This window comes from Hibiscus syriacus, unplaced genomic scaffold (genome assembly GCF_006381635.1).
Source record: "Hibiscus syriacus cultivar Baekdansim isolate YM2019G1 unplaced genomic scaffold, ASM638163v2 tig00110357_pilon, whole genome shotgun sequence".
NCBI classification, from domain to species: Eukaryota; Viridiplantae; Streptophyta; class Magnoliopsida; order Malvales; family Malvaceae; genus Hibiscus; species Hibiscus syriacus.
In genome coordinates, this window is record NW_024062701.1 from 39,727 (window position 1) to 57,702 (window position 17,976).

Consider the following 17,976-nt stretch of genomic DNA (forward strand, 5'->3'; position numbering starts at 1 on the left):
AGCAAACAGCAAAGGTACATTGGGTGCAAGATCACCAGATTCTTTCATTCTATGGTTGATAAAAATAAAATGAGGAATATGGTTCGTTTACTTTATGATGGAGATGGTAATCGTTTGGAATCATTTGAAGCCATGTCTAGTGAAATGGCTCCATTTTTCACTAATCTTATTGGCAGGCATGATCCTAATGTCCAAGACTGTTCTATGGAGGTTCTTAAAGATTTGGTGGGCAGGGGCTTGCCAGAGTCTGATGAGCCTGAGTTGACTAAAGAGGTGACTCTTCAAGGATATGTGGGAGCTTGTCATTGATGATTTTTTGGCTGTTGTTCGATTTTTCTTTCAGAATTCCTCTGTGTTACCTGCTTTTAAAAGCCATGGTCATGGTCCTTATTCCCAAGGTGCCAAATACTTCCATGGCTAAGGACTTTTGTCCTATATCATGTTGCTCTGTGGTATATAAAACAGTCACCAGGATTCTTGTTGGCAGGTTGGCTAGGTTCTTTCCTAGCAGGATCGACATTCGCAGTTGAGGTGCATGAAGGAAGCGATTCTATTTTACATTTTAATTTCTGCTTAGGTTTGAACATTGTTTTTATTTTATGAATTACAATAAATGTATTTTATTATCGGTATTAGTTCATCATTATATGCCTGGATTGAACGTTGTTCCTAGATTAATTATTTTTTTTATAAAAACAATTAATTTTATTAAAAAATTAAAAAATATTTCAAATTATAATAAAGATTTACACCCGTAATAGTAAATTAAGCACATAATTAGTAACAATTCATATAATCATTAAAACAAAACTATCAACTTAAGATTACATAAGAACTATACAATGAAAGATTAAAAATCTAACTAAGAAACTCGAACAAAGATAAATATAAACAAATCTGATTGCATCGACAAAGGAACTACAAAAAGGGATCAAGCTATTAAAAGACCAACGAAAAACCGTAAATCAGACTCGAGCAAGATGGAAAGTTATCTACAAAAGCAAATCCGGTATCTACATCTAATTCGAAGGTCTAATGCAGGGAAGATCAAGAAGATATTAAATAAGCGTCATCCTGATCAATCGTGACAATATCAAAACAACCCTTAAAAAAAATAATAAAACATGTCAATTAACATAAGAAAATATGTCATAAAGACATGAAAACATGTCTACAAACTTATTTAAAATCAAAAAAATAAAAAGATATAGATATAATATTAAAAAATGATAAAATATCGATGGTCGACAACTAATGTTAAATTTAATGTCGCCACCCATGTACAAAGATGAAAAAAAAGAAAGAAAGAGACGACGGGACAGCCTTAATTACTTCCTTTTATCTATTCAGTTTTTAGCTTAATAAATTGAATTAAAACAAAACCATTATGCGCTTCTTTTCATGTGCTAGTCATTTTAATTATTTTATATAAGTAATCTAATTAATTATTTATAATATTATATAAATCAAATCAAAGGTTAAACTAATTAAATTTTTTATTTTTAATTAAATTAAGTAAACCATAATTTAATATAAAATAGGATTTATATCAATAAACTTGTGATTTAACACGCTTTATCAAGCTTTCAAATGACTGAAATAATAGGTCAATAAACCTCAATTGTCAAATTTCCTAAAAGCTTGGGTTTCGGGTTAGCATGTTTGTCAAGTAATGTAAAGGTCAGAGTAAAAGAAATTGAATCTTTTGATTTAATTTGATCCGACTTAAAAAATATTGAAGTTTAAAGTAAATTATAAAATAAATTTAAATAACTTGAATAATTTAAAATTTGCACAATTATTATAAAAAGGTTTCTTTGAATACCCTTTTCCCTAAACACAATATCTACTTTCTCCTTGATGTACATTAACCTTTTCTTCCAGGGCTTTCTCTGCACTCTGATTTTCAAATACAAAATTACATCAGTTCAGTTCTGCTACGACACCCAACTTACAAAGTTTCCCAAACATAGTTTCAGTCCCTAACAAACAACTACCACTACTATTTCATCCCTCTACTAACTGTCAGCAGTAGTTTGGGGCTTGTAATTATGCCAAAACTACATGCTTCTGCCCGACTTAAAATGTCAAAATTAACTCGGCTGTAAATTGTTTTCACTTCCTCAGCTGGCGGCCACTGCGTCGGTTCTTGGACTCGCGTCCAGGAGTTGATGCAGCTTGACACCGGACTTTTTCTTGTACATTTCACCCTCTTTGCCTTCGTTTTTGTGCGTAGTGATTTCCTGTGCCTGTCCCAGTTTAGAAGCTTTCAGTCCCTCCTGTATATTACAAGAGGCAAGGTTAGTTTAAGGAGATAAATCAGGCATGTCGTAAATTAAAATAAAATCGAAAAAGTTGAGGAAGCTTAAAGTGCGTACCACTAATGTAGCATTTTCTACCCTTAGTTTCTCTGATTTTTCAGTTAGTTGATTTATTTCAGATCTTAGTGTCGCATTCTCTGCAGTCAAGTACTCGACTTTACGGGAGAGCTCTTCCGTCTCAGCCTACAAAATAATAATATGGCATTTGCTTCACATTATTCATTGTTATACCTCAAATCTGGTAAAAGGCTCAAAGAAACCATGCGAATACCTGCTTCCTCAACCTTGACCTTCTAGCAGAGTCTCTATTTGATTGTTTCCTCCTCTCCCGTTTCAGCTCCCGTTCATTCTAGTTAAATTTCATGTACGTTAGCAACGGCTTAAGATAGCACAACCCATTGACTCAATGTATAAAACACTAAAAAGTGCATTGACTACTTCAGAAAGAAACAAAATGGGTTCAAATTATACACAAGCTAAAAAGCAATCTTAGATAAGCTGAACAGAAGTAGAAATACAATAATTGCACCCACAAATACCTGCATCCAGACTTCAGGAGGCATTACTGCACAAGGTACGTTCGTAGGACTAGACTTAGGATTCATAGAGGGAGGGTTCCTAAGCTCCAATGTTGTGCTCATGCCAGAGAAAGTACAGCTCCAACTGGTTTAGGAAATAGTTGTAGTTACCTCCACCAGAGCCTTTGCCTCATTTTTCCCATCTCCACCTGATACAACAGAGACAATACATCAATAAACTAAACCTCCAGACATGGAGGTGACCAAATGTATCCCCAGATGGAATTTTCTTTTTTCATTTTCTAACACAAGTTACTTTTAGGAATCACAAAAAAACTTCTAATTATCAGGGACATGAACCAAGCCAGTAGGGCACGTTAAAGGAACCATGCAATTGCAAAATGCCTCAGATTTGACAATCATCCACTACTATACAGAAGTCTGATTAAAACATCACGTGAACTCTATTATTCATCAAGAATATACATGGTGAAGAATGGAGTCATACCAATGGTTGGTGTTCCCTCCCTGCTTCTTTTCCGTCTACTTTCATCCGTCTGACCAAAGACACAGTGATAAAAATAAACTTTAGCACTCTATCCTTAATCATTTTCTAACTTACAGTCGTATAAAACTAAAACCAAAAAAGATGTTGGAAAACAGGATAACCAGATGGGAAAGAGATCTCACCCCCGTCGTATTTCCATCACTACCATCGGTAGAAGCTTCAGTCTCCGCACTGCACACATTATCAAAAAAAAAGTCAAAATAAGAGGAAAAAGAACTTGGCTTTGTGATCTCTAACAAATGAGTTGCTATGGCAAAGTTCTTTAATCTTCTTAATAAATTACTAGTTGGCCTTGAAAAGATTAACAAACCTCTGGGACATTCTATGCTTGGCTGCACCCTCATCGTTCTCAGCAGTACCATTACCTATTGACATAGCAAGGCTATCAAATCCTTTCATCTTCTTCGTTAAACCGCATTCTGTATTCCTGATGACTTGTAGGAGTTTCCACGGCGGTGGCAGTCTGCAGTGCAATGCTCCGGTTATATTCAGCATATGCTAAATACAATAAGCAAAAAGTAACAACTCCCATTAAAGCAGTGTATGTGCATGGGCATAAAAAATAGACATGAATAAAAACAAAATAGCAGCAGTTCAAGATGAATCACTCAACAGACAACCAGAGTTCCTGCAGGAGATGGTGGAATATCATGTCCATCTTATCCTTGGATTTCAATAGCAATCAGATAAAAATACATTAAGGTATAATACAGTACAATAAAACCAGAGTTTCGGTGTTATTTAGCACTCAAATATATCCTAAAGGGAAAAACGCAATTTTCTTTATTGTTTTGTTAACTGTACTATAAGGAACTTGCTGAGTATTACCAAGTTGATAGTTGTATAAAATAGACAGCTGTATAGAAATAAGGCAGAAAGAAAAGGGGAATTATGCAACTGTACATGCACTATCCAAATTCAAACCTCTGAAAAGCTAAGCTCCTAGATGATTTGGTACAAAATTAATACTGTACTCAAAAAGATAGTGACAAAGTAAACTTACTAAAGGAACTGCAGGATGGGCATAAACTCCCCCATGCGGGTAGATTGTTGCATAAGGTGCCCCATAAGGCGGCATCATAGGCTAAACGAAAAAACAAATCAGTATTTTTAATAATTATTTACAGAAACAAATTAGTAACTTAATAATTATTTACAGAGTTATTCAATGATGAACTTAAATAAAAGTTAAATGCCTTGGAGCTGTGGGCAATACCTGTGGAGGACCCCACATATAAGGGTGAGAGCATGGCCAGAGGCCACAGCTGAGTTGTAATATGGTGGCATAGTGACTCGAGGACCATAATATGCCTATATACGCAATAAAGAACCATAAAATCCCCATTGGCAATTTCATTAGCAATATAGTTTTTCTATTTTCATTTCTTATCATTTCTCTTAATGGCGAGTAAGGTGAGAGTTCCGGTTGGGAAAAACTGTGCAACTGTGATCATTTTCAACATTCCAGAGAGTTTTCATTACAAAGGTCTTTGGTTATTTTTCGATAAATATGGCGAGGTGGTGGATTCTTTCATCCCCAATAAAGAAGCAAGGGAGGAAGTAGGTTTGGTTTTGTTCGTTTCACCAACTGGAGGACGCGAGGAAGGCTATCAACTGTGTTGATAGATCTTGGATTCAAGGCAACAAAATTAGAGTATTTATGGCGAGATATCTTCCTCGTGATGTTTTCTGGAGGAAGAAGTTCTCTGGTCCTCATTCAGTCGAGGGAAACAATGCAAGGAAGGATGTTAGTCACACGGTGGCTCCCATTGCTGTTCTGTTGACGACAGTAAATTCTCAACTCTCAAAGACAGCTTGTTAGGATGGTGCAGAATTTTTATTAAGTGGGTAGAGTCGTCTTCTTTTGAAGAGGCAGTCGTATCCCCGTTATCCAAGGTGAGGGAGCTCGTTGATGCCTTTCCAGTTAAGTTTCCTAAGCTGGAAGAGGGTTCTAAAGAAGCTGAAGATCCATTCACTTTTCGGAGGTGCAGTCGGCCGTGAGGTGTTCTGAGAATGAAGAAATTTTTTTCTGCTGTTTGGGGACTAGTGCTAGAGGCAGCCTCCTGTCGGGTGAGGGTGTGGAGGACAGGAACATAGGAGAGGCTTTGATGATGGGTCCGAGGAGCGACGTTGGGGGTTAGAGGATGGTTCTTTCCTAAATGGAGGGAGTGGGGGAACACAGACATTGTTGTGCATGCGGAGAGAGAAGCAGTGGATGTCTTTAAGGACACTTGTTTGCCTGCACGTGGTTTTGTGGAGAGTAAGGATTTTTTAATTAATTCTCCCATCCAGGATGGTCTCTTAGTGTCAAAGGAATTGGAAGATGTGAGCCTAAAGGATAAAGTGGATCTGTTGGTTCACGTGGAGAGGATAATGAAGTTGCCTTTAGGAAAAATAGTAGTATGCATGTGCTTTTGTAGGCTCAAAGGATTATTTTAATGATTTCCCCATGTTGGATGGACGGGTTGAGATTAGGGAGGTGGAGGAAGGGATTCACGAGGGTTGTTCTTACAACTACGCATTCGTAAATCCAAAGGGTATCGCAAGGCAATACATGAGACCTAAGGTGGGTTCTGGCAACAAATTTAGATCTAAACAATTTTTTCAAGGGAATTTTACAGCTCCTAAAAGAAAGTATAGGGGTTCCCGAAGCAAGAGCCATCAGAGTAAGGTGCATTGGGAGGAAGAGGTGTCTGTTTTTGATGGCAGATTCACTTATGAATCTGATTTTCCAGCATTGGGGCAGTCTCAACAGAAGGATACGTTCAATTCCTTGCCTTTTGGGAAAGATTTGGGTTGTGAGTCTAATGGCGCAATAGTGTATCTATTGTCGGAAGACGATGGCGGGGGAAGGAGTAGAAGGTTCAGTGATCTACACCATGCTTTTTGTCTGGAGCTGGAAGTTCGGACGGTCTTTAGCCACAAGACGTGGTGATGTGGTGGAAAGGCGGCTATATGAGTTTTTTTTTTCATGTGAAAGCTCCGTGGCCTTTGAGTTAGAAGTTGGCTTTTATGGTTTTAGTCAGCTGTCGCCCTTGGCTTTTTCTGGTTGTTTTGTTTGATTGAGTGTCTATCGGGCCTCGTTTAGGTTTTTTGTTTGGCCAGTCTTTTTTAGGCTGTTGTTGTTGCTTTGTTGGATTAGGCCGGTTCTGGTAGGATTGTTGGTGGCTGTTTTTTGTGTTTTATTCATATTGGGGTGGCTCCCTGGTTGTATCGTGTTCTTTCTATGGTTAATAAAATCTTAAGGCACTCTTTTCCTTCTTCCGTGATTAAGGAGCTTCTCAATAAGCTCCTTTAATCATGAAGGAGGTTTTTAACGAGGCCTGCAATTCCTATCAAAAAAAAATTAGCAATATAGATTGGGCATTTTAATTGAATAAATGCCTTAACAACAGCAGTGGGAAAGAGTGAAGTAGGTGCACGAATAAGAAGATAACCTGCATAGCTGCCCAATTGGGATAGACATGAATATTGGCCTGATCCTGTGAATGGAAAAGTATTGACCGATACTATGAATATGAGCATAAAAAATTAATAGATTCAATACAAAGCAAATTGTGCAACTACTACTTTAGAGATCCATCTTAATTCAATTAAACATGCATAAGCTCTTAGCTTACAGTTGGCACCGATGAAGATTTTCTGACTTGGACTTTCCTTCCTCATTGTTTCCCATTGTCAGGCACCAAATTTGGAAACCTATTTTCTAGAAATTTGTTTGCCTCTCTCTGTCAACTGCAATCAAGGAGAAACATGAAGTTGCACATCACAGCAAATTTTCTCAAGAGCAATAGGAAGGGTTCAGAAATAGGATTAGCAAGCAAAATGGAGTTAAATGGTTCAGAAAGTTTTTTTTCTCCTTACTCTTTATGCAAATAAGCCAATGGTTTGATTTTTAGAAGGCCAGTATCCCTCAAGTTGGAGTGCAGACCCAACGAATAAGATGTTATTCAATGTTTAAAACACACCATCAAAATAACCAAAGCTAAACCTGTAATCATTGAACTGGCTTGGTGCATGTCAATAGCTACCTATAGCAACAAACATGATTTCCAGATATCTAATTTCATCTTCGGATTAATCCAACCGCTTATCATATACAACTCTACATAAATTAAAGCAAGTACAGTATGATGTAATTTGGTGTTCTATTTCATAATATCTTATCAATTCACCAAAGCCTTGACGGGCTATTTAAATATTGGATTTTAAGTGCAAAAAATACAACAAGATATAGTCTTCTACCAACATAAACCAATATTGAAACTTGACTCATCGTAACTTAACTTTGGTAATATAAGTTGACACAAAAGGATGAACAAATAGGCTACTTTTGAAAAGTTATTGCAACTAAACTAGGATTATCGCCAACAAAGGGTTTTTCATTCAGTTTCAAAACATATAATTTTCGTCAACAAAATAATCCCTGAGAAGAAAGGAAAATCTTTGAATTTTATGTTCACCAAAAAATTATTAAAAAAAAATCCTTCAAATGAAGAGATAGGAGAAAGGTTCTTACCCGGAAAAAATAGGGGAAGGTGAGGGTATAACCGACTTTCAAGTACCCACACCTCAAGTAAAGAGCAATTGCAAATTTTGAAAATATAATCCACCGGATTAATATGTCAACTAAACGACAAAAATACCCTTGAGACCGAGGTCGAAGATTTCAGCACTCATCCTGCAGGCTTTTCTCTAAGCAATAAATTTTGAGTTTTGAAAAACTAGTTTTCTTAGTAGATAAATCTAGGAGAATCATCTATCGGTTAAGTTCTGGTTCAGTTTTCAACGTCTAATTCCCCCCTCTCGATTTCTTTGCTTCGACAATTCTCCTTGAAAATTGTTCTAAATATTTCGGGCAAAAAATGCAGATTCGAAGTTTCTTATCACAAATTACGACGAACTTAAATAGATCCATGAAAAGAAGATTGCTAAAAGTATCTAAAAGGACCGGAGATGAAGGACGTATATGAATTACTTTAATAAATCCAACAAATACCTTTTATATCTATTGAAATGGTTTAGTTCAGTAAAGAGCTAGAGACACCATTTTTTCACATAACAATTAAAAACTTGAATTGAATCCACTGCCCTACATACCTCACCAATCTTTTAAAAGTAAAACACCAGATTCCAGAACTAGATTTAATTCGCAAGACAAAATTTCCCGCAAGTTCATCAGCCCTCCAAACACCAAACAAAACCAAAATGCACTAATCCACCACTTAGTAAATATTTTTGGAAAACCCTAAAAAACAATACCGGAACTTTAACTTCAACGTACCTTGAAAATCCGAATCCAGAAATCCTCTACTCAGAAGCGAAATTGGACAACCCTCAATTGTGAAAAGGAAAAAAGAAAATTATAAAACAAAATATTAAAAGGACTGCATTATATTTATATTCACTCGAAAACAAAGAGAAACACGATTGAGCATTTTTTTTTCTTTCTTTCCAAATCCGCAGAGAGATAGAGAGAGAGATTTGAGGAGGAGGACAAGAAGAAGGAGAGCGGCAAGGCAACAGCCACGTCACCGAAAACGTGTCGTAGAAAAGCAAGCGTATAAATACAGCGTATATACGGAGGGGCAAAGTTGGTGGTTGAGTTGGCCCATCGGTATTCGCGCTGGCCAATTTTATTTTATTCAAACGTCAGATAGCCGTACACGTGTTGTTAATCAGTCGATCTACGCATGTCGGTAAAGGGGTCCAGCCTATTCCACCCGTCATGTGGGCTTACGTGGTCATGTTTAGTGATTTAGTGGAATGAACAAATCTTTTGGAATCCACCAATAGCCACTTGTTGATGACCTAATTCTAATTGGGGCCGTAACCACGCTTTTGTCACGTAAGCATTATATTTTAATTTTATTTATTGATTTTTTTTACAATTGTCAATATCATAATTATATATTTAACGACTTATTTGTGAGTTTAAAAACATATATCTTATTACATCAATTTTATTTTCTTTCTAAAAGAACGATTTAATATATATATATATATATATATATATATATATGTGGAAGTTTATCTTAAACAAATACAATGCTAGCAAATTTCTTTATTGTTTATAGAAAACCTTTATGATATAAATTTTGAGAGAACGTTTTCATATTGTTTATACCACCTAAACACACTAGGAACCACATAGAATTGACAAAAATTAAAAAAATATATATAACAAATATCATTCAACTTTAAATAATGTAATGTTTATACCATTAAACTTTAATTGCTTAATTATAGCATTAAATTTTAATTTTAACTCCAGTTAATCATTAAGGGTGTGTTTGGTTTACAAAATGTAAGATTACCGCTGGGAATAGATTATTGGAATGTTGCATTTATGTTTAGTTGGTTTTGCAAGAATGTAAGATTACATGTTTGGTTAAAGGAATAAAAGATTATTGAAATGTATATTTGACCAAATTGTTCTTATTGTATATTTGTTTTTTAACAAGTTGAAAATATTTATATTTTTCTTAAAAAATTTAAATTAAAAAAATTTATATAATTTTTTTTACAAAATTGAAAATATAAAAGGTTTAATGAAAGGGTAAAATTTTATTTTAACCCCTTAACTTCATATAAAATTTTAATTATAGATTTTTTTTTGTAAATCTAAAATAGTTTAAGGATAAATTTGTAATTTAACCTTCGTATAATTTTATTATTCAATGACAGAAGAATGATATTTTGAAAAAAAAATTAAGGGCATTTTAGTCAAAAACACCGGTAATCCAACAATACATAAGGAAGGGGAGGTAATGACATTCCCGCTAATATACGCAAAAAAATCTACTATTGTTAATCTTACATTACCGGGAATGGGATTCCCAGGCTAACCAAACGGGGAATATAGATTTCATTCTCATGGGAATCCCCACCCTCATCCAAACGCCCCTTAAGTTGTTAAATTCCAAAGACGTAATGACTTTGACATATCATTCTATCATTATAATAACATGGACAAAACGATGCCATTTTGATGTGATTATCTATGTTCAAAATGATATCGTTTCAGACGCTAAACTTTAGAAGTGTATCGTTTTTATCGCTGGACTTCTAGATAATTCACTTTTTTGTACGAATTTTTTTCGGTCATAATTGGTAGTCAATTGTCACTTATCACTAATCTTCATTTGCATCAAGATTAACACTAAAATTTTTACATTTTACTCTTATTTTTTTCACGTGATTGAATTTTTATGAGACTAACTCAAAATCAACAAAAAATTAATCTAAAGGTTCAACATGTCAATAATTTGGTCTCCTCCAATGATTTTCATAATTGGTAGTCAATTGTCACTTATCACTAATCTTCATTTGCATCAAGATTAACACTAAAATTTTTACATTTTACTCTTATTTTTTCACGTGATTGAATTTTTATGAGACTAACTCAAAATCAACAAAAAAATCTAAAGGTTCAACATGTCAATAATTTGGTCTCCTCCAATGATTTTGACGATGCTAATTTGAGTTATTATATAATGTCTCAAGATAATACTTCTCACCGTTTTGAATTTTGGAGGGGAAAATCAAACAACTAAAATTTGAGAAATCCTCGGACTCCAAAAAATTAGGAGTGTTCAAAAAAATATGAAATCGTTAACCGTAACTATTAACCGATATAAATATTATATTTAACATGTTAATTAACCGAACCGTTAATACTAAACAGTTTCGATTAATCGAACTGCTAAAACTTATAGTTAACAGTTAAAGTTACGAATTTTGATAATCGATTAACCAATAGTTAACCATTAATAAATTAAATTTATAATTAAATTTCTAATTTATTATATTTTTACATAAGTAACTTGATATAATTTTATATTATTTATAGTTTATATATATATTTTTAATAAATTTTATATACAAATAACTTAAAATATATAAATATTTATTTCTTTGAAAATATATAAACATACTTACACCAATATAATTTTGTGTTATGAGTACTTAAAAAAATATGTTTATTTTTAGGTATTACGTTATTGAGCGATGTATATATTTACATCGGTGTAAGTATTTATTAAGTAATACATTATTTATTTTATTTACTTACACTGGCGTAAGTATTTATTAAGTGATACGTTTTTTTATTTTACTAAATTACACCGATGTAAGTATATGTTTTGTGTTACACCTTTTTGTAATATGAATTATGAAAAAAAATTTCACAAATAATTGTAACATATTAACCGTATGTTAACCTTTAACCAAACCATTAATATCTGTTAATCATTAATAGTTTAATGTCCATGAACAACTCTTCAAAAAAGGGTAGAGTTTTTGTTTAATTTTGCTGAGTTTAGATGAATTTCATGGGAAAAAGTCTTAGAAAAAATAAAATGAACATATAAAATTTTAGAAACAAAAATAAATTATTAATAAAAGATATAAAAACAATTAAAATATATAATAAATTAAAATTTTTAGGACCCAACCTGACTCCTTATCGATCCATCGGTATATCATACACCATTGAATACAACAAACATTCCCAGGGATCCTGAATCCTATACACATATTTTGTAAACCTTGTGTCTACCCATTAAAATCTTGAATAATACACTGATGTATATTTAGGAGTGTCGTATAAAAGTAGAGTTTAAAATTTAATTATTTGAAATTAATGTTAAAAATTGAATTTAAAATGATAAAACGTTTATTATAGACATTATATTTGTAAATTTAAAATATATTATTTAAATTATATTTACACTTATATAGGCATCATATCAATTTGAATTATAATAAATTCAAAAAATATTATTATATATGAATTATAATAAATCATATTATATATAACTCACTATTAATATTTTAATATATAAATCATAAATTTTATTTATTTTTTAAGTAATGAAAATAAATTATTTTTAAGGGTGTTAATATTAAATTATTAAAATAAAATGTAAATACATAATTGTGTGGATCCCATGTATTAATAAGGGTAGAATTATTATTTGCTTTCAAACATAAAGTTAAAAATTAAAAAATTAAAAATCTTAGTTTTTACGGTTAGTTTAAAACCATTGTTCCCCCATTTTTTTCGTTTAACATTAATTTTACTATTAAAACGTACATTTTAACTAAAAGTGTTTTTATAAAGTTTTACCAAATAGAGCCTAACTCAAAGTAAATACATGTTTTTTTATGTCTATCACACACATTTAGTTAAGTTGTTGCTTTTAAGCTTTTTATTACTCCACACTTGAGTTTCATGTCCTTTGTCAAATTATCATTCTCACTTAAGAATTAAACATCCAATCACACTCTCGAATTCTCACCATCAGGTCCTTATTGTAAAGTTAATTAATCAATCATCACTAATGGTATAGGTGCATATACGCGCCTCCCATACTAACCTACTATCTTACCTCCCCTTATCTCATTACATATGAGAACAATAGACAATCATTTTTTAATAAAAAATTACTTTCAAATAATTTTTTTTAAATCAAATATTTTAATCTCATGTTATTATTAAAATAAATAAAATAATATAATGATATTATTAAGAATATATTAGAAGATACTAAAATTTCAAAATAATTTTTTTAAAAATAATTTATGTTTTATTAATCAAACGTCCTTTAAAACAATTAAATTCAGTTAACAATCCACCGTCCATCTTTAATCTTTATGCTGAATCAAACTAAACTTTCCCAAGTCTTCTCAACCAAAGTGACGCCACGTGTACTACCACAGTTTTTCCATCCGATCAACAAATAAAAAAAGAGAGAAATCATCCATCTCTGACGTAAAGGTATCGACGGTCTAAATTTAGTGAATCGGAGGGATAAAAATGAACCACGATGCGAGGAAGAGATAAAGTATCCCACTGCTTAATACGTAAGCGGAGTGGTGTCCCCACATGCTCCGTCATATGTCGGTGTGTGTAAGTGGTCCCATCCAGCTCATGTTTACGCCGATTGGACCTTGTAGAGATCATCAGTGGCCCACGTGTCATCGCCATATCTCCACGTGGGAGGATCCTACGTCTTCCACTCCTCTAATTACTCCCCCTCTTAAACCTCCTTTTTATGCCCCAGAACTACATGTTTACAAAAAATTCGAATATTTGATTTTGTGTAAAAAAATATTCAAAATTAGATTTGGGAAAAATCGGTTTTTTTAAATCGAATCGGATATTTTAAAACCGGATAGTATGACCGGTTTGAGAAAAAATTGGACGACAAGATTTTTACCGGATTAAAAACCGGTTTGAAAAAAACCAGATAAAAATCCGGTCTGGAGTTTAAAAAATTGGATGATCGGATTTTTTACCGGATTAAAAACCGGTTTTTTTCAAACTGAAACCGGTTACATCATCCGGCCCTCCAAACGGGTTATGATCCGAACCGATTTTTTTATAAACCAATTTTTTGACTTAGTGAAAAAACCGGATTGATTTTTATCCGATCCGAATCGAATTTAAATCCGGCTATGTGCATCTCTACCTAGAACCTTCCAGCTTAAACTGTAATTTAAAACAATAAATTAGTAATTTAAGCAGTCTACTTGATATTTTTTATATTTTAAAATACTTTTCAAATAATACAATTAAAAATAGTTTTTTAAATAATTTATAAAATTACCATTCAATTAATAATTACTATTACATAAATTTTTAAAATCATACTTTTAACAAAATATTTTTTCATGCATTAAGATGCGATGGATTAAAATAGATGCATAGAAGATACTACCACTATTTTATAAAATAAATTTTGTCAAATTTATTAAAAAAATATTTAAATGTGAACATATTTTAAATTATATATATTAAAAAATGATTAATTATGCTTTAAAGTTACCTAAAAGAATAAATGCTATAGTTTTTTATTTTATTTTTCTTCCAAGTATAAGAATAGTTTATTATAAATTGGTTTGATTCACGTCGTTATTATCAAAATATCTTAATGGAGCATTTGGTTCACTGAATACCAAGATGAATTAAGGGGTGCGATTTTATTCTTATAAATTTTAAATTCTCTTAAAATTTAAATATTTTTTAATTTTTTATTAATTATCAAATTTAGTATTTTTTAAAATTTTAAAAAGGGATAACTTAGACTTCGAATTTAACATCTTAAGTTCAAACTTCTAGTATTCATTATTGCATCCATTCCTAAAAAAAATATAAAATTATGGAACAAGACGTTAAAATATAACATTACTTTGAAAATATTATATTATCTAATTTGATTTATTTAATGAGAATATAAAATTACAGTACTTAATTAATGAAATACAAAATTATTTGAATATATATTTTATCAATTGTATATGAAATAAATTATTTTCATCAAGTTAAGCTTTTAATATTAAATTATAAATATTTACATAAAAATTATAAAAATATTTTAATCATCATCTTCCATGGCGGCCACCGCCGTTTTGATTCCACGTGCCCCCGCGGCCGTTAGAATCACTCGCTGTTCTACCTTGCCGCTCCTGCCTCCTCGCGTTTCCGCCGCTACCTTTTCTTCGCCTGTTAAGCTTATTCCAGGTCCTGCTGTTAACATCAACGCCCACTTGCATGCGTGCTCTTTCCTTTTTATTTGATTCTATCTAAAGAAAATGAATGCTTAAATGTGTAGAATTAGAAATGTTGTATTGGTGATAATCAGCGTTAAGGAGTAGTTGCAGGAAACTAATTGTGGAGGATAATCGGTGATGGATGCCAATTCAAGTATTTTCCCCTTGCATCCATTGGTCTTGTTTGTTTCAAAAACAGAATCCAGGAGGTTTCCTTTGCTTCAGAATAAAGCCACGGAGGAGACCTCTGTTGATGCCGGGGAGCTTTTCTCAGACTTGAAAGTAAAGGCGAGAAAAGATTGTCTTACCTGAATATAGTAACTATTAAACAATTACAGTCATTATATTATCCTAGCAATCAATTTCTTGTTCTTTTAACCTGCTTAAGCTGAACTTAGTACTGATTTGGTCTTTTCCTTTTGGTGGTTGCCAGTGGGATAAAGTTGAGAACAAGTCCACAGTTATTATTATGGTGGCGGGGCAATAGTTGGTGTTTGGCTATCATCTATTCTTGTTGGTGCCATTAACTCAGTCCCTCTGGTAAGTTAAGTCATAATGCTACACTCTTTCTTGTTTCATACCCTTCACTAAATTGCTAATCCAGTTTGTTATCTATGTATTTGTGTGGTTATCAGCTCCCAAAGATAATGGAATTGGTGGGACTGGGATATACAATATGATTGTCTATAGATACCTTCTCTTCAAGGTAAGGTCGAGTCTATATATATATATAAACATATTTACTCCCATGAATCTTAATTGTGGATAATCTACGGTGTTTTTATGGCCGGAGAGGGAGGGGATGTTAGCCATTCTGCATTCATGGTCTTGCAAACACTTGCAAAGTTTTAAATTTGCATTCACATAAAGAAATAACATAACTCTAAAGGGAGATGAACAAGTGCATGAAGAGATAATGATGTGTTTGGTGATTTTGTACCAACCTTGAGAGTTACAAATTCTCAGTTCAAATTCTTAAATTTAGCTATATTGGAGGTGGTATTCAACTTAGAAGAGTAGCATAGTTTACAATTAACAGCTTATCGGTTTTCAGAATTGTCATATATGTGGACACTGAAACTATTTGCTAACATCTTATTTCTTCAGTCAAGCAGGAAAGAACTAGCTACCGATATCGAGGAATTGAAAAAGAGGATTGCTGGAGCTGAATAAATTCAGAGGTTGGCAATGGCATATGCCCATTGGCCTCTTTGCAACCTGTAAAAGAGACATATGTATCCTGTAATTGTGGGATTTCCTTGTATGAATTCTTTTGACCTTTACATTTTCCCTGTGCCTGAAATAAAGTGTGTCAATTTTGTGTATGCCAATAATCTCCAACCCATATATGCCCTGTTTAATGCACAGAAAAAGTAGCAAATTTCTGCTATTCAAAGGGAACCTGATATATTCCCTTTACCAACAATAACAAGACTGAAAAAGCTTATTGATATCATAGTTGAATTACCCCTATTTGATTACACATATAAAGATTCCAACCTGAATGTAATTCAGAAACTGGTGAAGTTTTCTAGAGGTAGAGGAACAAGCTGAAACGAATCTTGCATACCGGCATCGAACATTTATATCACAACCCTTAAACAGGCAACATACACTACTAACACATGAAATTGTCACCATCATCATGGTTACAGTCTAACGATGGTTATTAAAGGCCTTCCAATTAAAGCAATGCTTCAGTTCTGCAGTCATATGAAGGAACAATCAAAATCTACCACAAGATGAATTGAGGTGAAAACAGGAGCACCAAGCTAAACATCTAAATCAGGACTTCCTGGATCTTCTACCCTAAAAATTTAACACCATTAAAGGAATCATATGAAAGCAAACAACAGCAAGTCCCACAAAACTCAGAAATTAAAGCCACCCTCCAATCAAATTGAAAAGCCTGGTAGAAAAAAGGCCTGAGATTAGTCAAAATCTTATCTAATTCTGTGAAGAGGATGACATCAAAGCATTTAACCAAAAGAAGATTTCATCATCGACCGGCTTTCCTCATAAATCAACACAAAATCTGAAAACATGTCAAATTTAAGAGTAAACAATCATTAAGATAATAGAAGGTAAACCCATGTGTTGCAACACAAATCCAGCATCCATAGTGCATAATAAAGCATAAAATATGCCATAACCGTCATCACGTCTTAAAATAAAATTTAAAATAACAATAAAAAAAAGAACTCTAGATCTTATCAATGTCCTCGTCCTCGAACTCGATGTAATCATCACCGGCACCATCATCTTCCTCATCGATGCCGCCAGCAATCCCTTCATTCAACCTCGTATTCTCCGGTAGCTCTCCATAAGCCTTGAGAAGCCTAGCCTCGTCCGGCATGTATTTCAAGATGACGTCAGCCTTATCATCCTGGTAATCCCTAAGACCGACGAGGATGATGTCTCCGGCGGCGATCCAGACCTTTTTGTGCATTTTACCGCGGATGTGGCAGAGACGCTTGGTGCCGTCGATGCACATCGCTTCGCATCGGCCGTTTCCCAACATGCGGCTGACTTGGGCGTATTCTTGTCCATCTTCTTTGAAAATAAGCTCGCGTTTCTCGTCATCGGCCTCGTTCTTTCCCCTCTTTCGATTCTTTCCTCCCTTCCCCTTGTTCTTCGGCATCTTTGGTTCTTCGCAAACGATTGCAGGTCCCTCTTCTTGTGATTAAAAAAAACCCTAACTCGCCTTATTTAATTTGATTCGAAGACAATTTGATTTCCTTCTGATCTTCTTTCTCGATGAAAAGATATTAGCTTACCGATCTTTGTTTGTATTTATAATAGGAGTCACTCACGTAATTTGCCATCTATATTGTTTTTAAATTTAAATTTAAATTAATTATTTTAAATAAGTTGCTTGCCGAGCAAGGTTAACCAATATACCGCTTTATCTTTGGGTTTGGGTTTCCTCTGCATCAAGTAAAAAAGTAAAAAAGAATTAGTAAAAAAACTGAAAAATATAATATTTTTAATTTAATTATAATATAAAATAACA

General features: G+C 33.2%; 1 protein-coding gene and 2 pseudogenes across 1 annotated transcript; 1 reads left to right on the plus strand and 2 right to left on the minus strand.

Moving 5' to 3' along the window:
- Positions 1-1,779: 1,779 nt before the first annotated feature.
- LOC120121148 lies at positions 1,780-7,098 on the minus strand (annotated as a pseudogene).
- Positions 7,099-15,216: 8,118 nt separating this feature from the next.
- LOC120121162 lies at positions 15,217-16,136 on the plus strand (annotated as a pseudogene).
- An 863-nt stretch (positions 16,137-16,999) lies between these two features.
- On the minus strand, positions 17,000-17,733 carry LOC120121150 (eukaryotic translation initiation factor 1A-like). Its single transcript, XM_039140590.1, has one exon. It carries the CDS (start codon positions 17,602-17,604, stop codon positions 17,167-17,169), a length of 438 nt encoding a protein of 145 aa, XP_038996521.1. The 5' UTR covers positions 17,605-17,733; the 3' UTR covers positions 17,000-17,166.
- Between the last annotated feature and the right edge of the window lie 243 nt (positions 17,734-17,976).